Source organism: Petromyzon marinus, unplaced genomic scaffold, assembly GCF_048934315.1.
Source record: "Petromyzon marinus isolate PM22_M1 ecotype Great Lakes invasive population unplaced genomic scaffold, UKy_Petmar_22M1.pri1.0 PM_G_Scaffold_103, whole genome shotgun sequence".
Classification (NCBI taxonomy): Eukaryota; Metazoa; Chordata; class Hyperoartia; order Petromyzontiformes; family Petromyzontidae; genus Petromyzon; species Petromyzon marinus.
The window spans coordinates 243400-270221 of NW_027422655.1; the positions used below are offsets into that span (position 1 = coordinate 243400).

At 54.2% G+C, this 26822-nt stretch overlaps 1 protein-coding gene across 1 annotated transcript; it reads right to left on the reverse strand.

Moving 5' to 3' along the window:
- Positions 1–2486: 2486 nt before the first annotated feature.
- Positions 2487–26822, reverse strand: LOC142908829 (activin receptor type-2B-like). The gene is made up of 10 exons (XM_076059468.1): positions 26720–26822; positions 26404–26504; positions 17757–17914; positions 14106–14243; positions 12993–13136; positions 9411–9544; positions 9065–9176; positions 8803–8941; positions 5956–6086; positions 2487–4158 (listed from the first exon to the last, which is right to left on the reverse strand). Exons 3-10 carry the CDS (start codon positions 17802–17804, stop codon positions 3511–3513), a joined length of 1494 nt encoding a protein of 497 aa, XP_075915583.1. The 5' UTR covers positions 17805–17914; positions 26404–26504; positions 26720–26822; the 3' UTR covers positions 2487–3510.

Sequence of the window (26822 nt, forward strand, 5' to 3'; positions counted from 1 at the left end):
CATCATCACCACTACGGTGGCTAGGAGATTACCTCTCTCGCCTGGTACACGGGGGGTCGTGGGTTCAATACAGACCCTGAGGATGTCTGCTGCTGTACATTTGGAGTTATTTCTCTCTCATCACCATCATCACCACCACCACGGTGGCTAGGAGATTATCTCTCTCGCCTGGTATACGGGAGGTCGTGGGTCAATACAGACCATGAGAATGTCTGCTGCTGTACATTTGGAGTTATTTCTCTCTCTCATCATCATCATCACCACGGTGACTTGGAGATTAACTATCTTGTCTGGTATTACAGGAGGTCGTGGGTTCCATCTCGACCTTGACGATATCTGCTGCTGTACATATGGAGTTTTCGTGGTAGTGTATAGTGTATTTTTACGCGTGCATGGTGTGGTGTACACATAAAACAGCGTATCGTGTAGTGTATAGTGTACACTACGCGATACACTACACCAGTGGCGTCGCTAGGATTGGTGTCACCCAGTGCGGTGACCCATGTTGTCACCCCTCATGGACCTCTGCCCGCACCAGACCATACAGACTCCTGAGATTTTTGTACCGTTACTCGTACATCGTAATTCCCATATATCACTGAATGCAATGGCAATATTAGTGACATAAACAACGAGCAACATTAAAATTACACCTTTAAATGACAATATCGCTTTTAATTACTACTTCATTCTCAAAAACGTTATCGATATAGGTTCACAAAAACTAAATGGCGCAATATTGTAGCTAAAACACCAGAAAATCTGACAAAATTCAGCGACTATAGAAACACCAGCAGTGATCGAAACCGGCAGCGCGTGCAGACGAAACCACGTGACTTCGAAGCGTCACTGTGATTGGGTAGTAACGACAGCTCTGACCGGGGCGCATTAGGTTAAAAAGTAAATTAGCATAGAGTTTTAGCCTTTGTAGGTGTATTGTACACGTGTAGAGGTGCTAACTACTCACTGTTCGGTAACCTGCATGGCCACTAGGTATCAAAGGGGCAGTGCAGCGTTACCTCGGTGTAGATAACGGTTAGGGTCAGACGAGGTGAAGTGGGTCGTAGCCACGGTTTGGTAAGAACCAATCAGACAGTTCCACGTGTGAATGTGGGATTGGTTACACCTGGCCACAAACGGGTATAAGGGTGAGTTCTCTCCCTACACGAAGACCGAAGCCCGGGCTGAAGATAGCCAGGACCCTGGACCCGGCTTCCCGGCCCTTCTGAGGGCTAAGGCTCGGCGTATCCAGTGGTCAAGACCCGCCAGGCCAGCGGTGGGTCAGATAGCCTCCCTAGGTCCAAGCCGGAGGACTGTAGGATAGCGGTAGACGTGTAAGTCCCGCCAAGACAGGATGCTGTACCTCCTTAGGTTAGCAAGAGACTTGTGTGTAGGTCCCGCTAAGTCCGGACGCTGTACCTTCTTAGGGTATCGGTTGAGGGGACCGTATACCCCTCTGTGTGTGTTAAGGACTGTGTAAGAGAAGACAATAAACAGAGTGTGCCTCGTAAGAAGTTTACTCGTCATTATACAACACAACACACGTGTGGCGATGTCAATGGGCTGTGTACACTTACCTGCAGGGGCAGGCAGGGTCCAGCAGGGGCAGTCGCTATATCCCCAGCCCCAAAGCAGGAGGGGGCTATGGGGTGTCCTGGGATCCCCCAGAGCCCCCTCTGGAACTCTCTGGAAGGTGGGCGGAGTCAGGGGCTGACGCACCGGTGCTGGGTATAAAAGCCGGACCACGGGAAGGGTCCGGGGCCAGTCCAAGACAGAAGCCAGAAGACCGGCTGGCTAGTGCCCTGGGACCCCCTAGCCCCGCTGCCCTTGTAAGGACCGGGACTCTGTGTGGCTCAGTTGTGAGACCCTGGGATACCCCCGGCCCGATGTCTTTGTGAGGGCCGGGTCCGAGTGGGCCAGTGGTCGGAACCCGCACCTTGGCTGGGTCGGGTCGGTGCAGCCTCCTCTAGGGCACCCGTAGCCGGAGGACCCAGAGTTGTAGCCCCGTGACAGGGCAACGCTTGCCCGGAGGCAGTAACTCCCCAGGCAGTGGTTGGAAGGGCCCATCGCCCTGTGTGAGACTGGGACTGTACTGCCGGGTGTTTATGTTGCATAAAAGTGTCGCCTCCAAGATTTGTCTCTGACTTCCATAAAACCCGCTGCACGTGTAAGCTGGACTTAGCTATAGAACTGCAGGAATATATTTATTTATTAAAATAATAAATTTATACTGAAACACTGCACAGAAATTGTACAGTCATTTTGGTGTCACCTCCTCTGATGGTGTCACCCTGTGCGGTCCGCACCCCCCGCACCCCCCTAGTGACGCCACTGCACTACACTCCTATGCACTACCCTATACACTAACCCATACACAACCCCTGTTGTGGGTGTGTGATCTTGCTGATCCTAAACGGGCTACGATTTGCTAATGCGTCATAGTCATTGGGAGCGTAATGGGGCGGAAGCTTTACAAACGACAAACATTTGAGAGTGATGCCAGTCTTTATTAACACCGGAGGAATCTGAAGAGCTGTAAAGCTCTTGGTGTGTCACAGATGTCCAGTAGGGGGCACGGTGTCAGAACGTTACAACAAAAACAACACAAGACACAAACACGATAGGACTTTAACAGTATAGGAAAGGTTGATGGTCACTCATCCAGCTGTGGATTGACCAGTGAGGCCTAGTGGAGTCTGTTCAGTCAGGCCTAGTAAAGACCCAAACACCTCTATTATGGCTAGTAAAGCCTGTTTAGTAAGGCCTAGTGAAGCCTGTCCAGTCAGGCGTAGTAAAGCCTGTCCAGTCAGGCCTAGTGAAGCCTGTCCAGTCAGGCCAAGTGAAGCCTGTCCAGTCAGGCCTAGTGAAAAAGCCTGTCCAGTCAGGCCAAGTGAAGCCTGTCCAGTCAGACCTAGTGAAAAAGCCTGTCCAGTCAGGCCTAGTGAAGCCTGTCCAGTCAGGCCTAGTATAAAAGCCTGCCCAGTCAGGCCTAGTGAAGCCTGTCCAGTCAGGCCTAGTGAAAAGCCTGTCCAGTCAGGCCTAGTGAAAAGCCTGTCCAGTCAGGCCTAGTGAAGCCTGTCCAACCAGGCCTAGCAAAGCCTGTCCAGTCAGGCCTAGTGAAGCCTGTCCAGTCAGGCCTAGTGAAGCCTGTCCAGTCAGGCCAAGTGAAGCCTGTCCAGTCAGGCCTAGTGAAAAAGCCTGTCCAGTCAGGCCTAGTGAAGTCTGTCCAGTCAGGCCTAGTGAAGCCTGTCCAGTCAGGCCTAGTGAAAAGCCTGTCCAGTCAGGCCTAGCAAAGCCTGTCCAGTCAGGCCTAGTGAAAACAGCCTGTCCAGTCAGGCGTAGTAAAGCCTGTCCAGTCAGGCCTAGTGAAGCCTGTCCAGTCAGGCCTAGTGAAAAGCCTGTCCAGTCAGGCCTAGTGAAGCCTGTCCAGCCAGGCCTAGCAAAGCTGATGGTCATTCGTCCAACTCATGGGGTACCCCCCCCACCCCTACCCACCGCGCCCGCCCCGGCCTAGAGGCTCGACTCCTCGATGGGGGCGACAAGGAGGAGGAGTGAAGGGGGTGTCGGGGTGGAGAGACGGACAACGACGCCGGGGTCGGAGCAGAAGGGCCTGGCGGTGCCGGTGGTGGGTGGAGGGGCGGTGACGGTGGCGGTGGTGGTGGTGGGTGGAGGGGCGGTGACGGTGGCGGTGGTGGTGGGTGGAGGGGTGGTGACGATAGTGGTGGTGGTGGCGGTGGGTGGAGGGGCGGTGACGGTGGCGGTGGTGGGTGGAGGGGCAGTGGTGGTGGTGGTGGGTGGAGGGGCGGTGACAATAGTGGTGGTGGTGGCGGTGGGTGGAGGGGCGGTGACGGTGGTGACGGTGGCGGTGGGTGGAGGGGCAGTGACGATAGTGGTGGTGGGTGGAGGGGCGGTGACGGTGGTGGTGGTGGTGGGTGGAGGGGCAGTGACGATAGTGGTGGTGGTGGTGGGTGGAGGGGCGGTGATGATAGTGGTGGTGGTGGTGGGTGGAGGGGCGGCTGTGGTGCCACCGCTGCCACCAGGCAGCCCCGGGTCAGTCCGCAGCTGCGCCAGACGCTCCTCCACGCAGTGCGCCGAGAGGCGAGCCTCCGCGTCCTTGTCCCAGCACTCCTCCATGGTGACACACAGCTGGGACAGTCCCTGGGAGTCACGCACCAACATCGTCACCACCACCGCTACCACCACCATCCCCACCAAGCCACCACCACCACCAAGCCACCACCACCACCAAGCCACCACCACCACCAAGCCACCACCACCAAGCCACCACCACTGCCACCACCACCGCTACCACCACCACGCCACCACCGCCGATAGCGAAAGATCAAAATCAATCACCGATTGACAGACCGGGAGAGACGATGGTAAATGTGACATCAGTCGTGGTCAATCCACTGCTGGATGAGTGACCATCATCAGAGGTTAAAACGCAACTCCAAATACAGCAGCAGACATCGTCAGGGTCTGGATCGAACCCACGGCCTCCTGTAGACCAGGTGAGGTAGTCAACATCTCATAGCCACCGCTGCACCCTAGGAACATTGACCAGGAGGTGCGACAGAGGAGGCTAAGAGAGAAGGGAGACGACATAGAGGGAGGGAGGAGGGGAGGGAAAGAGTGAGTGAGCGAGTGACTCAGTGAGTGAGTGGGTGAGCGAGCGAGTGACTGAGTGAGTGAGGAAGTGAGTGAGCGAGTGAGTGACTGAGTGACTGAGTGAGTGAGCGAGTGAGTAAGCAAGTGAGTGACTGAGTGAGCGAGTGACTAGTGAGTGAGTGACTGAGTGAGTGAACGAGTGAGTAGGAGGGTGAGTGAGTGAGTGACTGAGTGAGTGAGTGGGTGAGTGAGTGACTGAGTGAGTGAGTGAGTAAGCAAGTGAGTGACTCAGTGAGTGAGTGGGTGAGCGAGCGAGTGACTGAGTGAGTGAGGAAGTGAGTGAGCGAGTGAGTGACTGAGTGACTGAGTGAGTGAGCGAGTGAGTAAGCAAGTGAGTGACTGAGTGAGCGAGTGAGTGACTAGTGAGTGAGTGACTGAGTGAGTGAACGAGTGAGTAGGAGGGTGAGTGAGTGAGTGACTGAGTGAGTGAGTGGGTGAGTGAGTGACTGAGTGAGTGAGTGAGTAAGCAAGTGAGTGACTGAGTGAGTGAGTGGGTGAGTGAGGGAGTGAGTGGGTGAGGGAGTGAATGAGTGAGCCAGTCAGTGAGTGAGTGACTGAGTAAGAGAGTGAGTGAGGGAGTGAATGACAGAGTAAGTGAGTATTGTGAGCGAGTTAGTGAGCGATTTAGTGAGTGAGTGAGTGAGCGAGTTAGTGAGTGAGTGAGCGAGTTAGTGAGTGAGTGAGCCAGTCAGTGAATGAGTGAGTGAGGGAGTGTGTGAGTGAGCCAGTGAGTGAGTAGGAGAGAGAGTGAGGGAGTGAATGAGAGAGTGAGTGAGTGACTGAGTGAGTGGGTGAGTGAGTGACTGAGTGAGCGAGTTAGTGAGTGAGTGAGGGAGTGTGTGAGTGAGCCAGTGAGTGAGTGACTGAGTGAGTGGGTGAGTGAGTGAGTGACTGAGTGAGTGAGCGAGTGAGTGAGCGAGTGAGTGAATGACTGAGTGGGTGAGTGAGTGAGGGAGTGACTGAGTAACTGAGTGAGTGAGTGAGCGAGTAGGTGAGTAAGCAGGTGAGTGAGTGAGCTAGTGAGTGAGTGAGAGACTGAGTGAGTGAGAGATCGACTGAGTGAGTGACTGAGTGAGTGAGCTAGTGAGTGAGTGAGTGACTGAGTGATTGAGTGACTGAGTGACTGAGTGAGTGACTGACTGAGTGACTGAGTGAGTGACTGAGTGATTGAGTGACTGAGTGACTGAGTGAGTGAGTGACTGAGTGACTGAGTGAGTGACTGAGTGAGTGAGCTAGTGAGTGAGTGAGTGAGAGACTGAGTGAGTGACTGAGTGAGATGTCGACCGGGTGCTTGAGCCAGGGCTCCTGGATCGCTGGGCGGCCATTGCCGTGCACCACGATGTGCTGGAGCTCATCCAGCGTGGGGCACTCACCCACCTCGTCCTCAAAGGGAGCGTGGTGCTCACCCAGCACGCCTGGCACAACACACACAGACACACACACAGACACACACACAAACACAACACACACAGACACACAACACAGACACAACACACAGACACACACACACAGACACACACACACACAGACACACACAGACACACACACAGACAACAACAACCGCCATTCGCCACTAAGTGGCGGTGACGTCACCACGACGCTTGTGCCAGGCCATGTGCACCTTGAGGCCACGTGAAGTATCGAATGCCCGCCAGCAGGAGGTCACGGGGCAGACCCAGGTGCCACGGGTCGACTGACTGAGATGACTGAGATGACTGGCTGATGCACCACCTGTGCCCCCTACTGTGCCAACCTGCTGTGCTTTAGCCACCCGGCGCTCCGCTCGTTGTTGTGAGCGTCGCTCCTCCGCCCTCCGTTGTTGTTGGAGGGCGACTACCTCCAACTGCCCAGTAGTGTCCTTCACGAGCCTCCTCCACAGAGGCCGATCTTGACACCGCTGGTACCAGTCATCGGCAAGTCCACTCAGCTCCACGTACTCCTGTACCACATCACTCCATCTCTTCTGTAGCCCATGCCGCGCCCGTTTAGCCCCCTTGATCCGGCCGAACAAAAACTGTTTCGGCATGTGGTGGCTGGGCATGCGGGCTACATGGCCCAGCCAACGCAGCCTTGCCTGCCGTAGGAGCTCACCGATGGGACTTTGTCCAGATCTTTCGAGGATTTGTGAGCTCCTCACACAATCCAGCCTGGTTAAACCCAGGATGGATCGTAGGCAGGCCACCCTAAAAGTTTATAACCGGGGGGTCCACGTTTCGCAAGCGTAGAGAAGGGAGGGAATGACCGTGGCCGAGAAGACCTGGAGATGCGGAGTGAGAGACCAGGTAGCTCCATACAGCGTTACGCAACCGATGAAAAGATATTGCCGCTCGACTGATTCGGAGTGAGACCTCTGCTGTTAAACCGGAGCCGGTCATGAGCACACTGCCTAGGTTTGAGAAACTCTCCACCCTCTCCACAACTGCCCCGTCACCAATTGGGAGTTGTGGGGGTGGATTGACCGATGGTACAAAATACCCAGGCAGGTGCTTAGTTTTGGTGGGGCTGATGGTAAGGTCCTACCTCTTAGTGGCAAGCTCCAGGTTCAGCAGCAGCGCCTCCAACTCCTCCTCTGAGTGAGCAACTATCACCAGATCGTCGGCATACGTAACATTGTTGAGCAATAGGGAGCCATCCCCTGACCGCACCCGGGCATCGATCAGCCTCCCATTATATCTGTACCCGATGGAAATTCCACCGGTACAGCTATTGAAGGGCTCATGAACTACGTGGTCAAAATAGATGTTAAATTATGTGGGAGCCAGAGGACATCCCTGTCGCACCCCAAGGTGTACAGCGAATGGCTCCGACTCCCAGCCACGTAGTTTTACCCGGACCCGCTCATCATCATGAAGGTCCTTAATGATTGTGAGCAGAGGGTCAGGTACTCCAAAAGCACGAAGAACAACCCAGAGCCCAGGCCTACTGATGGTATCATAGGCCTTGACCAGGTCAATAAAGCAGAGATGTAGGTCTTGTTGGAATTCCCTACACCTCTGCTGTAGCAGACGGACGTAAAATATGGCATCAGTGCAGGACCGCCCTTTCCTGAAACCGCATTGGGGCTCCGCAAGCCTCTCCTCAGCGTGCCTGGCAAGGCGATGTCGAATAATCCTTGCCAGGACCTTTCCCGGCACACTGAGGAGTGAGATGCCCCTGTAGTTGTTCCAGTCTGTGTGGTCCGCCTTCTTAAAGAGGGGGACCACCAGAGCATCCTTCCAATCCTGCGGAACCCATCCAGTGGTCCAGACTGTTGTTATGATGTCATGTAGGGCAGTTTGTGCACAAACGCCACCCTCCCTCAGCATTTCGCTTGGGAGATCATCTCTGCCCGGTTCCTTTCCTGGTCTCAGACTCTGGATCGCCTTCAGTACTTCCGCAACAGATGGCACCTCAGCCAGCCACTCACAGGGGGTGACTTCTTCCTCCAATATTTGAGGCACCGCAGCCTCGCCAGGGTCATCCCCACTTTGTCCCATGTTCTTTTCCTGGGTGAGGGATTTCCCCTCCCCTAGGACCTCACAGAAATGCTCAACAAATCTGCAAACCTGTTCCTGGGGGTCAGAGATTGGATCACTGTTCTTTCCCTTAATGATGGTATTACACACACACACAGACACACAGAAACACACACACACAAAGACACACGCACAGACACACGCACAGACACACACACAGACACACGCACACACCACACACACACAGACACACGCACACACCACACACACACAGACACACGCACAGACACACACACACAGACACACACAGAAACACACACACACAGACCCACACACAGACACACGCACAGACACACGCACAGACACATACACACACAGACACAGAAAAAGATACACACACACACCACACACACAGACACACGCACAGACCCACACACAGACACACGCACAGACACACGCACAGACACACGCACAGACACACGCACAGACCGACACACAGACACACGCACAGACCCACACACAGACACACGCACAGACACACCCACACATAGATCCCCCCCACACACATCACGTGGTGTCGGCACCGTGGTATCGGGGTGGGCGGGGTCGGCCAGCACCACGCCCCGGCGGCCTTTGTCTCCCCCGGGGCCACGCTGCCTCCGCCACCGCCACTCACCGCCACCGGCCGTGCAGCGTGTGGCGATCTCCCACAGAACCAGCCCCAGGGCGTAGACGTCGATACGAAGGAAGGCGTCGCGCCGCAAGCAGACGGCGCCCTCCAGCAGCTCGGGGGCCATGTAGCAGAGAGTGCCGACCTGCAGGGCGCGACGCTCGGGTTTCACGTTCGGCGCGACGCTCTCCGGTCTCTTGGCGGGTAACGAACGGCGGCGGCGTCCGACGCTCGGCGTCTCCGACGAGCAAGCGGCGACGGCGTTTACCCGCGGGATGTCGCCGAGCGGGCGGCCCGGCTGGAGTTTGAGCGCCAGGCCGAAGTCGGCGATGACGGCCGACAGATCGCTCCTCAGCAGCACGTTGTTGCTCTTCAAGTCGCTGTGGGTAGAGATGGACGGGGGGGGGGGGTGGGGGTATTGGGGTGATATAATAACAAAAAGAATTTCAAGATTAGATTAGTTTTTAGTTTTCTCTCATCGCGTTCGAGCGGTCGAAGGGTCAGAGAGAGCAGCGTGAGCAGCAAGCGGAGTCTGAACCCAAGGTTGGCAGGGCCCCCCCCCCCACCCACTCCGCCACCCACGGTGATCCGTGGGCGGCCTGCTACTGACATACCGATGGGCGATGGCCGGCTTGCCTCCATGAACGTGGTGGTGCAGATGGGCGAGGCCGCATGCCAACGTCTCGCCAATGTGGCACAGCTCGGCCCACGACAACGTGGAGCACTTGAGGTGATCGGACAGGGAGCCCTGGGGTGATGAGAGGGGAGCAGCAGCAGTGGTGGTGGTAGTGGTGGTGATAGTAGTGGTAATGGTGGTGGCAGTGGTGGTAGTGGTGATGGCAGTGGTAGTGGTGGTGGCAGTGGTGGTAGTGGTGATGGTGGTGATGGTGGTGATAGTGGTGGTGGTGGTGATAGTAGTGGTAGTGGTGATAGTAGTGGTAGTGGTGGCGGCAGTAGTGGTGATAGTGGTGATGGCGGTGATAGTGGTGGTGGTGGTAGTGGTGGTGGTAGTAGTGGTGGTGGTAGTGGTGGTGGTGGTGATAGTAGTGGTTGTAGTGGTGATAGTAGTGGTAATGGTGGTAGTGGTGATGGTGGTGGTAGTAGTGGTAGTAGTGGTGGTGATGGTGGTGGTAGTGGTGGTGGTAGTAGTAGTAGTGGTTATAGTAGTGGTGGTAGTAGTGGTAGTGGTTATAGTAGTGGTGGTTGCAGTGGTAGTAGTAGTGTAAGTCTTTGGATGAGTAGTCTATGGGTCTCTATGTGAGTAGTCTATGAGTCTCTGTGTTGCTCTTTTCCTCGCACTTTCTGTTTATAGGTGGCGTTGTATCGCCACTTTGGAAGGGTCTAGCCAGAGATCAATCGATCTAATTTTTGGTCCGCGTTTTGGGCAACTGAGAAAATGGGAGACGTCTTCTGGCGTTGCTTGGCACAAAGGGCAGCAGCAGTTTGGGACGTTTGGGTCGATTCGATGTTGGTATTCGGCTAGCACGGAGCAGCAGTCACCTGAACGGAGTCGAGCCGGTCTTGTGCGAGTTGCCCGGGTCTGGGGATTTTTCATCGTCTGCTATGGGTGGGGGCCAACCCCCTAGCACGACATTGGGGGCTTGTAGGCGTTCAGGCGGTGCACGGTGGCGGCGGTGCACAAGTGGTTCTACATTGATTTGGTGGTGCTATTTGGTGGAAGAGCGTTTAAAGTTTATTGCACGTTGGCGGAGCTGAAGTAAAGGAAGGTGGATTTCATTTCCCTAGCAGGTGCAGGGGGGGGCTCTGAGTAGCTTTGTGCAAGGATGCGTTGTCGAGTGGCATGATGCCGGATATTGATCGGTGAGAAGCTTGCAGTGTTCTTGAATCGGAAGAACTTTGGTTTCTTGGTGGAGATGGTCAATGGGCGCCACGAGGTGGCATCCTGTAGCTAGGCGAAGTGCCTGGTTTTTTGAGGTTTGGAGCTTTTGGTAACCTGTAGAGGAGTGGTTTGGGCACCAAATGGGACTGGCGTAATTGATGATGGGACGTCCAATGGCTTTGTGGGTTAGGAGTAAAGTCTCCTTTTGTTGACCCCAAGATGTGCCGGCTAAAGCTCGTAAGATGTTATTTCGTTTGTTAACCTTTGCATGGACGTTTCTGCCGTGTTGAGCGAAGCTAAACATGGTGTCAAAGGTTACACCTAGAATTTTGGGGGTTTTTGCTAGTGGGAGGCGTTGGTTGTAGCAACCCGCCGGGGTGGTGTGCTTGGTGGTGGTTGCGATGATGCTTATGAAAATATTTTCAGAGTTATGTGCGGATGTGTGGATATGGTTGATGTTGTCGGCGAATAATGCTTCTGATTCTGAAGTAAAAAGTGGCCAGTTGGTTTTTTTAAAAGTTGTAATACAAGCGATGTTCAGGAGTTTGTGAAGGCTTGGCGGCATTGAGGGTCAACACAATTGGTAGGTGGAAGGATCCAAGGGCCCTAAAGACTTACCAGCCGATTGACGACAGGAGGTTTCCTGATGCTATTGAGATATCTGGTGAGGATGAAGGGCCAGATAATGGAACTCTGGTTTGATTTTCACCGAGTACCCCATAGGGGGAGCCGTTCAAGATATTTTACCCTTTTATCTGGCAACAAACCTGACACATTTTTGACAAGGAGTCACGTTTGCTTTGACCACAATACCTGCGGTCAGAATGCAAACAAAAAACACACAACTCTGATAATGTATTGACACTGTACTTGAAATTGATTGGTCCACACCCGAGACAGTTTTCCTTAGAGCCCTCGTCTAACATGGGTGTTGGACCGCAGGTATTGTGGTCAATGCAAACATGACTCCTTGTAAAAAAAAGGTGTCAGTTTGTTGCCAGATATAAGGGTAAAAACCAATTATCATATTTTGCTACTGGCAAAGGAGGTTCCAATGGTGTAAATTGAGTCGTTGTTTGGTAAAAGTAGATTTATCTTGAACTGATAGTTACGAGGGCAAGAACTGGTCGGTTGGGGTGTAGACGTTGATCACAGTGAGTGGGCCGAGATGGGATTTGATACGGACGCTTAAGACTTCTGTGGCGATATCGGAAGGAGGCATTGGGATTTTAATTTCTTCAAATTGAATGCTGTTATGGTCGGTCTCGACGGAGGAAAGTGAACTTTTAAAATTTGGGCGGTCTCTGGGAATCAATCCGCCATCTTCAAGCCTGGGTCCTCGGTCTCCGGTCTTCGCGCGCGTGGACCAGGCAGCGTGTTCGCTGTCCTGGTCCGACTTAGTAATTATCCCGTCCAGCATGTAGATAGTCAGCCGTGGTGGTCACCACCCTAAGTATATATTCAGCCATGGTGGTCACCACCCTAAGTATATAGTCATCTGTGGTGATCACCATCCTAAGTATATAGTCAGCTGTGGTGGTCACCATCCTAAGTATATAGTCAGCTGTGGTGGTCACCATCCTAAGTATATAGTCATCTGTGGTGATCACCATCCTAAGTATATAGTCATCTGTGGTGATCACCATCCTAAGTATATAGTCATCTGTGGTGGTCACCATCCTAAGTATATAGTCATCTGTGGTGATCACCACCCTAAGTATATAGTCATCTGTGGTGGTCACCATCCTAAGTATATAGTCATCCGTGGTGGTCACCACCCTAAGTATATAGTCATATGTGGTGGTCACCATCCTAAGTATATAGTCATCTGTGGTGGTCACCATCCTAAGTATATAGTCAGCTGTGGTGGTCACCATCCTAAGTATATAGTCAGCTGTGGTGGTCACCATCCTAAATATATAGTCAGCCATGGTTGTCACCATCCTAAGTATATAGTCAGCTGTGGTGGTCACCATCCTAAGTATATAGTCAGCTGTGGTGGTCACCACCCTAAGTATATAGTCAGCTGTGGTGGTCACCATCCCAAGTATATAGTCAGCTGTGGTGGTCACCACCCTAAGTATATAGTCAGCTGTGGTGGTCACCATCCTAAGTATATAGTCATCTGTGGTAGTCACCATCCTAAGTATATAGTCATCTGTGGTGGTCACCATCCTAAGTCATTATCCTGTGAATGTTAACCTGTGGTAATAAACATGTTGCCTCCAAGATCAAGTGTGCACCTCGGTTAAACGCACTACATGTGTGTCTTTGTGCGTGTGTGTTTGTGTGAGTAGTCTATGAGTCTCTACGTGAGTAGTCTATGAGTCTCTGCATGGTGAGTGAGTCTATGAACCCGCTCGTGGAAGGCGGTGATGATCCACAGCTCGGCTTCGGCGTTCCCTTCCCGTCTCTCCGCGCCGATGAACTCCAGCAGGTTGCGGTGACTCAGGCCGGGCGTGCCGAAAATATCCACCTCGTTCTGCCACAGCCGTTGGTTCTGCTGAGCGTCTCTGACGAAGACAATGCCGATGACGACGGCGGGGAGAAGAGGAGGAGGGAGCAAACGCGTGAAGTTACCCAGTCCGAGGTCACGTCCAGAGGCGCAGAAGTCTCGCGGGGGGAAGCAGAAATGCACGCGGAGACGTGGGGTGACACACGTGGCGAGATCCGCAGACACACGCAGACACACAGGAGACACGCGGAGAAATGGAGACATATGGAGACGCATGGAAACACACGCAGACACACGCAGTGCGTTTCTGTGGGTCTCTGGGTTTCTGTGAATCTCTGAGTATGGGTCTCTGTGGGTCTCTATGGGTCACTGTGGGTCTCTAAGGGTCGTCTCTGTGGGTTGCTGTGAGTCTCTATGGGTCTCTATGGGTCACTGTGGGTTTCTGTGGGTTGCTGTGGGTCTCTGTGGGTTGCTGTGGGTCTCTATGGGTCTCGATGGGTCTCTGTTGGTTGCTGTTAAGTCTCTATGAGTATGGGTCTCTGTGGGTGTTTATGGGTCTCTCTGAGTATGGGTCTCTATGGGTCCACTGTGGGTCTCTGTGGGTCTCTGTGGGTTGCTGTGAGTCTCTATGGGTCTCTATGGGTCACTGTGGGTCTCTGTGGGTTGCTGTGGGTCTCTGTGGGTCGCTGTGGGTCTCTCTGAGTATGGGTCTCTTTGGGTCTCTATGGGTCACTGTAGGTCTCTGTGGGTTGCTGTGGGTCTCTGTGGGTTGCTGTGGGTCGCTGTGGGTCTCTCTGAGTATGGGTCTCTATGGGTCTCTATGGGTCATTGTAGGTCTCTATGGGTCACTGTGGGTTTCTGTGGGTTGCTGTGGGTCTCTGTGGGTCCCTGTGGGTCTCTCTGAGTGTGGGTCTCTTTGGGTCTCTATGGGTCACTGTAGGTCTCTGTGGGCCTCCGCCAGTCTGTAGAAACACGTGTCGTGTAGGGTCTGTGTGTGTGTGTGTGGGGTCTCACCACGGGCTGGACAATCTTCACCGCGACGATTTCAGACAGGAGCTGAGCGCGCCAGACGCAGCCGAAGCGACCGCCGCCCCTAAACTCCAGCAGGCGCACCGGCCGCAGCAGCAGCAGCGCCGTCAGGCTCACCGCCTCCTGTTGGCGAAGTGGACCGTCAGCCACCCTTGCTGCCGTTAACGGCAGAGACCCCCCGTCGCGTAGCCTCGACAGACCGGCAGGGCAAGTGACTACACTATACACTACTATACACTACACTTTACACTACATTATACACTACACTATACACTACACTATACACTACACCATTCACTACACTACTATACACTACACTACTATACACTACACCATACACTACTATACACTACACTATGCACTACACTATACACTACACCATACACTACACCATACACTACACTATACACAAGATATACAACACTATACACTACCATACTATACACTGCACTATACACTCAAGTTTACACGATACACTGCACTATATTCCACACTACACTATACACTACACTATCCACCACTTCACTATACACCACTACACTATACACTACTATGCACTACACTGTCCACTACACAACTATACGCTACACTATACACTATTATACACTACACTATTATACACTACACTATACACTACTATACATGACACTCTGCACTACACTATATACTAGTAATGAATTGGCCACGTCTTGTTTACGTGACACTAACCTTACTGATTGGCCGTGTCGGGTGGTGGTTGTTTTAACGAAACAACGTTTTTATTTGACTCAAAACAATTCTCTTTTCTGGAGGGGGAGTTGCCCAGCACCATGCCCGGCCGCCGTTGTCGCCCCGATGGCAATGCTCACACATCGCACCGGGTACTCATTTCAGGCTTAGTCGATCTAGGGGAGGCCCAGGACCGGTTCAGATAATCCACGCGGTGTTGGCCGTGAGCGGGAATCGAACTCGGGTCGCCAGGTTCATAGCGCAGCGCGCTAACCACTACACTGCCGCTCCCCACAGACACACACACACACAGACACAACAACAACCGCCATTCGCCACTAAGTGGCGGTGACATCACCACGATGCTTGTGCCAGGTTATGTGCACCTTGAGGCCACTAGAAGTGTCGAACGCCCGCTGGCAGGAGGTCACGGGGCAGACCCAGCAGGTGCCACGGGTCGACTGACTGAGATGACTGAGATGACTGGCTGATGCACCACCTGTGCCCCTTACTGTGCCAACCTGCTGTGCCTTAGCCACACAGCGCTCCGCTCATTGTTGTGAGCGTCACTCCTCCGCCCTCCGTTGTTGTTGGAGGGCGACTGCCTCCAACTGCCCAGCAGCGTCCTTTACGAGCCTCCTCCACAGAGGCCGATCTTGACACCGCTGGTACCAGTCATCGGCAAATCCACTCAGCTCCACATCCTCTTGTACCACATCACTCCATCTCTTCTCTAGCCCGTGCCGCGCCCATTTAGCCCTCTCGATCCGGCTGAACAAAAGCTGTTTAGGCATGCAGTGGCTGGGCATTCGGGCTACATGGCACAGCCAACGCAGCCTTGCCTGCCGTAGGAGCTCACCGATGGGACTTTGTCCAAATCTTTCAAGGATTTGTGAGCTCCTCACACAATCCAGCCTGGTTAAACCCAGGATGGATCGTAGGAAGGCCAGCCAAAATGTTTCTAACTGGCGAAGATGTTCCATTTGGGGGGGTCACGTTTCTAAAGCGTAGAGAAGGGAGGGAATGACTGTGGATTGGGAGATCATCTCTGCCCGGTGCCTTTCCTGGTCTCAGACTCTGGATCACTTTTAGTACTTCCTCAACAGATGGCACCTCAGCCAACCACTCACAAGGGGTGACTTCTTAAAATATTTGGGGCACCGCAGCCTCTGCAGGCTCATCCCCATGTCGAGGGATTTCCCTTCCCCCAGGACTTCACAGAAATGCTCAGCAAATCTGCAAACCTGTTCGTGGGGGTCGGAGATTGGATCCCCGTTTTTCCCCCTAATGATGGTAATAGGTATGGCGCTGCAGGTTACTTTTTTGATGGAGTTAAATAGGGATTTGTGATCGCGGGCCATTGAGGCAGACTCCATCTCCACAGCAACACGCGACCACCACCCATCCTTCTAGCGCCTCACGGCTCTCCGAACCTCTGAGCGAAGGCTACGGTAAGCCTCCTCATTCTCTGACGTGGGATGCTGTAGACAATTCGAGTGGGCCTGTCGCTTTATCTCAACTATCCTGAACACTTCCTCTGTCAGCCAGGGTTTCTGGGAGGTCTGGACCGCAGTCACAGTCCTAAACCTCACCCATGTACCCTAGACATCTGGAGGAGTGGGGGACGATGCTAACCCCAGCCGCAAGCGATGATTAAATTCTTGCTTGCAACTTTCATCAGCTAGCTGAGACCAGGCCACCTTAGGTTGGAATGGGGTCCTGGGTGTATACCCACCACCCGAGTGGAAGAATGGCAGGCGCATCTTACAGATGACAAGTCGATGGTCAGAGGGCAGATCAGCTCCACGGTAGGTCCTGGTGTCAAGGACATGGACCCAGATCCGCTGATCCGTCACTATGTAGTCCAGCAGATGTTCTTGCTTGGACCCGGCATGCGTCCATGATGTTGTGTGGATGCGCCGATGCCTGAACAGCGTGTTGGTAATTTAAAGCCCATGGGCTGCACAAAAATCTAGCAGCCTCCTACCGTTGTTATTGAGCTGATCTGGCCCATGCTTTCCAATCACTCCAGACCAGATGCCAGCATCATGACCAACTCGGGCATTAAAGTGACCCAACAAGATGACTCTATCCCGAGGGGCCACTTTAGCCAGCACCTATGACAGGAGGTCATAGAAGGCATCTGACTCATCGACCTTGCCAGCATCCCTCCACGGATGTTCGTCTTCGGTGGGGGCATAAGTAACCCTGACCACCACTCCTCGCCTCCGGTCGATGGGAAGGCGAGCCCAAAGTAGCCTGGGGCTTACAGCTTCCCACAAATCACCGCCACGCTCCCACGCCCCCTTCATTCTTTTGTTCAGAAGAAGAGCCACTCCCTGTTGTTTAGTAGTCTCCTCCCCGAGTAGAGGACTGTCCACTCCTCATAGTGGCAGGAGCCATAGCTGGTCCACCGGACCTCCTGATTGCCACAGAGATCCAGACGGTACCGGCCCAGCTCCCGACAGAGGAGTGGCAGCCTCTCCTCCGCAGTGAGCGTTCGAACATTCCACGTGGCCATCCGTAGTGGCTTTTTGTTGTTTATGGAGGAGCCCCGAGGGTAAAGAATCAATCTCCTGGCTCCGCCAAATGGGGTTTGGCCAGGAGACGTCAAAGACGCCTGTCCCCCCGGGGCCTCCGGCACAAGCTTATTCATTAGATATTTTAGACATGGTTTAGTGGTAATTTATTGAAGGTGGAGGGGTTACCAGCCCCTCGCACCCGTCCAGAGCCCCCATTTAGCTGCTGTGGTGGCCACAGACGCAATGAGGGGAAAGGCCAATCGGAATTGGCCCTCCCCCCACGGCACTGCCCATGACGTTGCCCGTCCGGCACCACGAGGAGGGAGGGGGTTGTTCTGCCAGACACAGACACACACACACAGACACACACACAGACACACAGACGCACACATAGTACCACCACCACCTGCGGAGGCGTTGTGGCGTGCGTCAGCTTGCGGCATCGCCGGTACATCCACACGGAGAGCAGCAGCAGCAGCAGGAGCAGCAGCAGCGTCGTGACGGCCAGCAGGGCCACCGGCGTGGGCACCGGCCTGGCCACCGGCGTAGGCTGCTGAGTGCCCTCTGCAACAGGAGGCTCAGCTGTGAAGCCACTCACAGGGGCTGCTCCCATAGACTGCAATGTTAAAGGCTGCCATAGACTTCAATGTTAAATCCTCCCATATACTTAAATGTTAAAGGCTGCCATAGACTTCAATGTTAAAGTCTCCCATAGACTTCAATGTTAAAGTTTCCCATTAACTTCAATGTTAAAGGCTCCCATAGACTTCAATGTTAAAGGCTCCCATAGACTTCAATGTTAAAGGCTCCCATAGACTTCAATGTTAAAGGCTCCAATAGACTCCATTGTTAAAGGCTCCCATCGAATTTGAAGCTTTCGTGACTGCAGGAATCCATACTCTTTGGTTCTTTCGGCAAAGTCACGTAGGTATAAAATAAAATAAATCACGACGTCATCAGCTACCATTCCTGGATGTTTTGATCGAGAAGAGACCTGATGGCTTGTTGGGACATTCGGTCTACAGGAAAGCCACCCACACGGATGCCTATCTAAAGCCTGACTCCCACCACCATCCAGCCCAGAAGAATTCCCTCGTCAAAACACTACACCATAGGGCCCGTTGCATCTCCGACCAGCACCACCTAGCCAGTGAGTTGGAGTACGTACACCAAGCCCTCAGGATGAACGGATACTCGGACCGTACATCTGCAAAGCTGTCTCCCCAGCCATGCGGAGACAACCTTCTGAGGATCCAACCAAGACCATCACTTTACTGTACATAGCAGGGGTTACCAAATAGATTTCCAAAATCTTAAACAAGCACAAGATCCAGGTTCGTTTCAACACAGTACACAAAATCAGTGATTTAATCCCATCTGAAAGGGATGTGATTCCTGACATGCAATACCCTGGTGTCTACAAACTGAGTTATGGTTGAGGCAACAGTGACATTGGGGAAACGAAACGACATGTCTCGGACTGTGTTCGTGAACACAAGGTAGATCTGAAACACGGTAGGACTAATACCTCTGCCGTTGCCGATCATTGTTTTAACGCTGTGGGTTCACACGAAATTGATTTTTCCAAGACGGAGGTACTCTGCAAACCTACCGGCTACCTTCAGAGATTTGTTCATGAAGCCATCCAGATACATAAACACAGACACAACTCCAACCAAGAAGATGGGTACAAACTGAGCAATCATGGGAAGGACGTTATTAACCAGGTACAGTCTTAACTGACTGTGATGTTTCCATCCTACCTGCCTATGTCAGCTGTTATTTCCGACTCTCTGTGTGTATCTCTCTATGCATCTCTCTTAGATATCTCATGCTCACATGTCCTTTTGATTGCACTCTCATGCTCACATGTCCTTTAGATTGCACTCTCATGCTCACGTGTCCTTTGCATTGCACTATCATGCCTTTGGATTGCACTAACATACTCACATGCCCTTTGGATTGCACCCGTTGGGTTTGCACGCATGCCTTTGGATTGCACCACTCTTCGATTTTACAATAACATCACGCTAATCTCTCACATTAACATCGCCACTTCCATGCCCTCGTCGAGGAGGCCACTCTCCTATCTTAAATTTCGATTTAAAGCTTTTGTGACTGCAAGGATTCATCTTCTTTGGTTCTTTCGGTAAAGTCACGTAGAATGAGAATAAAATAATAAATTAATAAAATAACACAATAAAATTCTCACGACGTTTCGGCCACAACACAAGTGGCCTTCTTCAGGTGAAAGGAACAGACCTGTCGGGACGACAGAGCTTCAATGAACGTTGTTAAGATTCATAGCGTCTTTTAAGCTGGTTTACAGAAGTGAGGCACCTTGACCCTTTCAAACCTTGACAAAGGTGCCTCACAATTTAAGGCCACACAAGCAATTGTTTACTTTGAGGCTAAAGCAACCTATTAGTTAATGATTCCTTAACACTGCGTTTTTTGTTTGCCTCCACGAGTGTGCAAGGACTCTAAGTTATATTTATTTAACGATGAGTGAATGTATTTAATAAACACATTTTTCTAAAAAGTAGATTTGTTTGCAAAATACATTAATTTATTTAACACGCAAATTTATAATTAGATATCACTATCAAATTATTTTTTCATTTACTGCTTCATAATTTATTCAATAAAAATAGTTTATTGAATAAATATATCTCTTTCCTTTCTTTTTTCCTTTCATTATTTTCTTAAACGAGGATTCTTTATTCATCCTCAGTTTACATTCTCTCAAGGGGAGCTCTGAACAGAAGCGCAGCACCACAGTCAGGTAGAAATTGAAGGCAGCAGGAATAAAATGGCCACCTACGCAAAGGTCGCAGCTGCCAATCTGCCTGGAGTCACGAGGCCCCCCACTAGGGCCTCTCCTCCAAAGCGAACCCCCCCAAGCGCGCAGCGACCACTGCCGCTGCGCGAGAACGGCATCCGCTGCTACACCTCGAGCTCCGTCACGATCGAGGCGTACGTCGAGGCCCTGGCCGCCATCGTCCCGCCAGCCACCATCACCCACGCCTCGAAGGTCAGCGGGAAAGCCGTCTTCTTCCTGACGACGAAAAAGGTGGCAGATGCGGCCGTCGAGAAGGGGATGACCGTGGGGGGACTCCACGTCCAGCTGGAACCCATCGCTTCGGTGGCGGCGCGAATAGTCGTTTGGAACGTGCCGCCCTACATCCCCGACAAGGCCGTGTTGGAACACGTGTCCAAGCTGGGCACCATCGTGGTGCCAGTACGTGCCCTGGCACTGGGGTGCAGAAATCCTGCTCTCAATCACATTTTATCTTTCAAGAGGCAGGTGCACGTCCTGCTGACTACCGGACAGCAGGAAGAGGGCTCGTTTGTCATTGTCAATGCAGGCATTGCCCATAGACTGTTTTATGCCAAAGATTGCATCAGATGCAATCTTTGCAAAGAAGAGGGGCACTTACGAAGGGATTGCCCTAAACCAACGACGGCGAGGGTCGGAGAAAAGAGCGGGGAGGAGGGAGGCAGAGCAAGGGGGGCAAAGCAGCAAGAGCCCCTATTGCAACAAGCCCCCCAACAGCCCACACCGGGCCCGCGAGCCACGAATCCTCCTACACCTGAAGTCGTGGCCCCAACTTCGCCGCCTCAAGGAACAAATCGCAAGAGGAAGAATACAGAAGGACCCGGATCTCAAGGGTCAAATTCAGAGGAGGAACCCCTCCCAGACCTCGAACAGGAAGAAGCGGTGAAACCCCCCACACCAGGGGAGGAAGCAGAACAGCTGCCAGACGCCGAAGACGCGGTTTTGCCTTCCCGGATGCCACGCCGAGTGACGCGTGGGCGGCGAGGAAGAAACCCGCCAAGAGGAAGAAGCAGCGTGCGTCTGGGGAAGGGTTTCTACAGCAGGAGACCGTCGACGATGAAGGCGACATCACCACGGAAATCGACCCGCCTACTGTTGTCATAGAGACTCACTCCCCACCAGCTATACAGGAAGCCCTTGACCAAGAGGTAGAAGTTGGCAGAGAGACACTCACCAAGGGCAAGGACGAAATGGATGGGAATGAGGAGGAAGGTCCCCGTCCCACTGCTGATCCAAAACCAGCGGAAGAGACACCGGGCCATCCACCCGAAGAGCCTGAGCAGGAGCCATCCCAGGCCATCCCTGACACTGGGGGAGAGGACGCTGCTGGGCCATGCGCCAGCTCAGCCGCTGCAGCCCTTCTAGCGGAGCCGGACGCCGAGGAAATCGATTCAGATCGGGATGACTGCTTCAGCATGGGGAGCGAGAGCAGCCAGGGGTCTACACTCCTTGACCCTCAGACTCCCCTGATCTCCTCGGAAGATCTCTGGAAATTCCTCGACGAGACCAACATGAGGAAAGACAGAGCAGACATTGCCTTGGCTCGATGGAAGGACAGCAAGGCAATAAAGGCCTCTGTGACTCAAGCAGAGAGACTCCTTGCCAAGCAGATACTCGAGTCCCGGGGCAAGGAGAGGGCAAAGCTGACATTTTTCCGCAAACAAATTATAAGGTGGGAGGCCACGGGGGAAAGGAATAAGCAATGCCTATGTACATCGGCTCCCTGAACGTGAACGGGTGCAGGGAGGCAGTGCGGAGGTTTTCCGCAATGTCTCTTGCGAGGAAACAGGCTGCCTCTGTCTTCTTCATTCAGGAGACGCATCTCACGGTCGAGGACGAGGATGACTGGAGGAAGGAGTGGGGAGGGGACTCCTTCTACAGCCACCTTGACAACACCTCCTGTGGAGTCGCGACCCTGTTCGCTAAAGGGTTTCATCCTGAGCTCATCATCCACACCCAAGTGGTGAAGGGAAGGCTGCTCGCGGTAACGGTCAGGGTGGGCGATGTCACCACCCACCTACTGAACATGTACGCGCCTGTGACCAACAAGGAGAAGATCCCGTTTCTGCACCTCCTGAGGAGGCACCTGGCCGGGATTCCGGACGACGAGTGCGTGATTGTGGGTGGCGACCACAACTGCACACTTGGCGCCCTGGATCATTCGGGGGGGCAGCCGGGGGGAGTAGGGCCTAAGAGGGAAATGCAGGGACTCCTGGAGGACGCCGCCTTGGTGGATGTGTGGCGCATACATCACCCGGGCCAACGCCAGTTCACGTACACGAGGACGAGGCGCGATGGCTCGGTGACGCAGTCCAGGCTCGACAGATTTTACATCTCTAAGAGCTTTGTGATGTGCGCCATAACGACTGGCATCAGGGCGGCACCCTTCACGGACCACAACCTCATCGTGCTCCGTGTCAGGCTGGAGAGGGCCCGTGAGGGCGCGTCCCACTGGCATTTTAACAACTCACTGCTGGAGGATGGCACCTTCTTAGAAATGTTCGAGGACTTCTGGGAAGAGTGGCGAAAAAGCAAAACGCAGTCCGACTCTCTGGCCCAGTGGTGAGATATGGGCAAAGTGCACACCAGGCTGTTGTGCCAACAATACACCTGGGGGAGCACCGGACTGAAGAACGTGGACATCACCGACATGGAAGCCCGAGTCCTCAATTTGGAGGGTCGCCTCGCCGAAGACAGCGACCCTGCTCTTCTCCAAGAATACGAGGAGAATAGGGAGCGTCTCAAAGGGCTACATGAGGAGCAGACGAGGGGAGCGTTTGTGCGATCCCGGGTGAAGCTCATCACGGACCTCGACACGGGATCCCCGCTTTTCTACTCCCTCGGGAGGCAGAATGGGAGACACAAATCCATGGAGTGCCTCTTTGATGGTGACGGTGTCCTGGTGCACGAACTCCAGCAGAAGTCGACCATCATCAGAGACTTCTACGGCAACCTGTTCTCCCCTGAAGAAACATCGGAACCGGCCCAGGCGGAGGCATGGAGTGGTCTACCCACCCTGGGGGAAGACGGGAAAGAGCTGCTAGAGCAAAAGCTCACCAGGACTGACCTTGACGCAGCTGTAAGAGGACTGGCCCCGAATAAATCCCCAGGGTTAGACAGGCTAACAGGGGAGTTTTACGCCGCTTTTTGGCCATACCTGCAGGAGGACTACAGAGAGGTGCTGGAGGAAGCCTCAGTCGCCGGGGTGATGCCTCAGTCTTGGAGGAGGGCGGTGCTCACTCTGCTTCCCAAGAACGGAGACCTGAGGCACCTACAAAACTGGCGTCCGGTGTCCCTCCTGAACACAGACTACAAAATATTGACGAAGGCTCTCTCCCTGCGACTGAAAGGGGTGATTGCACAAGTCGTAAACGGGGACCAGTCCTACACCATCCCCGGACGAACCATCCACGACGGCATCTTCCTGGTCAGGGACCTCATCGCGGTGTCCCAGAGGTTGGGCATCCCAGTCGCGTTTCTGGCTCTTGACCAGGAAAAGGCTTTTGACAGAGTGGACCACAAGTACCTGCTGGGAACCCTCAAGACCTTGGGTTTTGGGGATGCCTTTGTCCGAACGATCTGCCTACTCTACACCAAGGCGGAGTGCATGATCAAGATCAACGGTGCCCTCACTGCCCCGGTCAAATTCGAGCGAGGAGTGAGACAGGGATGCCCATTGTCGGGCCAACTTTATGCCCTGGCATTAGAGCCTTTCCTGAGTCTCATAAGGCGGAGACTCAGCGGCCTGGTGCTGAGGGAACCAAGCGTCAAGTTGGTCCTGACGGCATACGCCGACGACGTCCTCCTCATCCTGCGCTCCCTGGCTGATGTCGCCCTGCTGCATGAGTGCCAGGAGGTCTTTTCGAAGGCCTCCTCATCAAAAATGTACTGGCAAAAGTGCAGCGGCCTGCTGGTTGGAGCGTGGGACATGACCGAGTGTCCCGAGAAGGCAAAAGCCATCAATTGGAGCACAACATCGCTGCACCACCTGGGAGTGTTCCTCGGACCAGAGGAGGAACCACCGCAGAGGAACTGGGTCGAGCTGGAGGAGAAGGTGAAGGAGCGGCTGGGCACCTGGGGTCGCCTGTGCAAGTTCCTCACCTTCAGGACAAAGACGTTGGTGGTGATCCAGCTGGTGACGTCCATGCTGTGGCACCGACTCTTCTCCCTGCACCCCCCTATGAGCCTCGTTAACGCACTTCAGAAGCGAGTCCTCGACTTCTTCTGGTCGGGTGGAGGACACCGGGTCGCGGCTGGGGTCCTGGCCCTGACACTGGACGAGGGCGGTCACGGGCTGGTGTGCGTGCGGAGTCAGCTGGCCACCTTCCGACTGCAGGCGGCGCAAAAGTTCCTGCACGCCGCCCCTGCACCGGCCTGGAGCATCACGGCCTCCTTCCTCCTGAAACAGCTGGGGGGTCTGCAGTGCTCAAAACAACTATTCTACATGGACCTGCAGGGCCTCCCACTGGGACAGCTGCCACCCTTCTACAGAAGCGTCCTGCAGACATGGAGCTCCCTTGCCGTCAGGAGGCTGAACCAACCGCGATCCGCCGTGGATTTGGTCTTCGAACCGATCCTCAGGAACCCACAGACAAAGCTGCCATCCACCACCACCACGCCTGGCATGGAGAGGCACCTCGCCAACGCACGGCTCACCAGGATGGGGGATCTGGTGGAGCCTGAAACACGGGGCCGGTGGCTCGGACCAGCAGACATGGCCGCAAAGACAGGGCTGCAGCCGCTCCGGGTGGCTGCCCGGATCCTGGCCGAAGCCAAGGGGGCCTTCTCAGCGGCAGCGGGGAGAACGCCCCCCATCGGCGTTGGGGATGACGAGGCCCCTCTCGATCCCCCTCCACCGGAGCTCTCAGTCGTGCCACTGCATCGTCAATGCCGACAAACGAAGGCGGATCACAACCTGTGCCAGCTAGAAGACCTACATGAGGTGGCCTTCGCAAATGTAAAGAGGAAGGTGCTCTACTCCTACATGGTCCGGTTCCACCAACAGGACACCCTGAGGAGCCACAAGGACCATGCCTGGAGGAAAGCCCTGCCCTGCGTCTCTCCGGAGAGGCCTCGCTAGAGGCAACTCTACTCCAGCCCGACGTACAACCGCATCGGCGACCTCAGCTGGAGCATCGCCCATGGCACCGTCACCACCAACGTCTCCCTGGCGCGCTTCACCGACACGTCCCCGGAGTGCCGGTTCTGCGGTAAAGTGGAGATGGTGGTGCACCAATACATGGAGTGCAAGAGCCTGGACTCGCTGTTCAAGGTCCTGAGAAACATCCTCCTAAGGTTCAGCCTCCACTTCTCCCCGACGGTCCTCATCTTTGGATACCCGAAGGGCGACGGACCCCAACATCTTCAGGGGCTGGTCAACGTGCTCTTCGGCTACGCCAAGCTCGCCATATACAGGGCGAGGAAGGTGGCCCTGGAGGGGCAACGTCCAGCCAGCAGCCTGGGCATCTTCCGCACTCTGGTCGGAGCCAGGGTGTGGCTGGAGTTCCGCCACGCGCGGCTGACCCACGCCGCGCCGGCCTTCAAGGAGCAGTGGGCGCTGGAGGAGGCCGTGTGCTCGGTGGCAGATGACGGAGAGCTCTGCATGCAGATCTAAGCTACCCGTCGGAGGCCATTTGACTGTGGGAAGGGCTGCGTGCAGATGCAGCACTTGTCATAGTTATAAAGAAAAGAGAGAGAGCGCGAGAGAAAGCCAAATGGAGTAGGACGAGAGAGGGCAGAGAGAGAGGGGGGGCAGAGAGGGGGGTAGAGAGAGAGGGGGGCAGAGAGGGGGGTAGAGAGAGAGGGGGGGCAGAGAGGGGGGTAGAGAGAGAGGGAAGGGGAAAGGAGGGAAGAAAAAAATATATATTGTTGGGTCTTTCATTTAAAAGGGGGGGGGGGGGTTTACATAAAGCAAAGCATTAAAACAAAACAAAAAAAAACGAAATGATGAACGGAGCAAAGTGCCGACTACACCGAGCATCTTCTTGTTTCCTCTGATCGTAAAAAAAGAGAGAGAGAGCGAGAGAGAGCGAGAGAGAGAGAGAGAGCGAGAGAGAGCGAGAGAGAGCGAGAGAGAGAGAGAGCGAGAGAGAGAGAGAGCGAGAGCGAGAGAGAGAGCGAGAGAGAGAGAGCGAGAGAGAGAGAGAGCTTGAATGGCATCAACTCTCCCGGCCTCACGAACCATCTCCAGCGTCTCTCCCGGCTCGAAACTGACCGTGGGCCCTGGGCCGTAGGGCGAAGTCGATGTTACAGAGGTCCCTGTCACAGCAGCAGAAGTAGACGAACGGGTTGCTACTGGACTCCACGCACTTGCTCCTGGTCACAGTGGGAAACCGTGAGGGGGACGAGGGAGCAGGAGGTGGGGGGGGAGGAGGAGGTGGTGGGTGGGAGGAGGAGATGAAGGTGAGGAGATGGTGGAGGAGGAGGAGGAGGAGGAGAAGGGGAGATGGTGGGGAGGAGGTGGGGGGGAGGAGATGGTGGGTAGGAGGAGGGGGCTGCTGTGTGCTGGTCTGACCGGTCTGCCTCCTCACCTTCCACGGCAGTCGTGGACCCAGCAGCCCTGACGCTCCAGCAGGATGTCGCCCGACACGTTGCGCCACGCCGCGTAGCAGAACCCGCGACGACTCTCCCCCT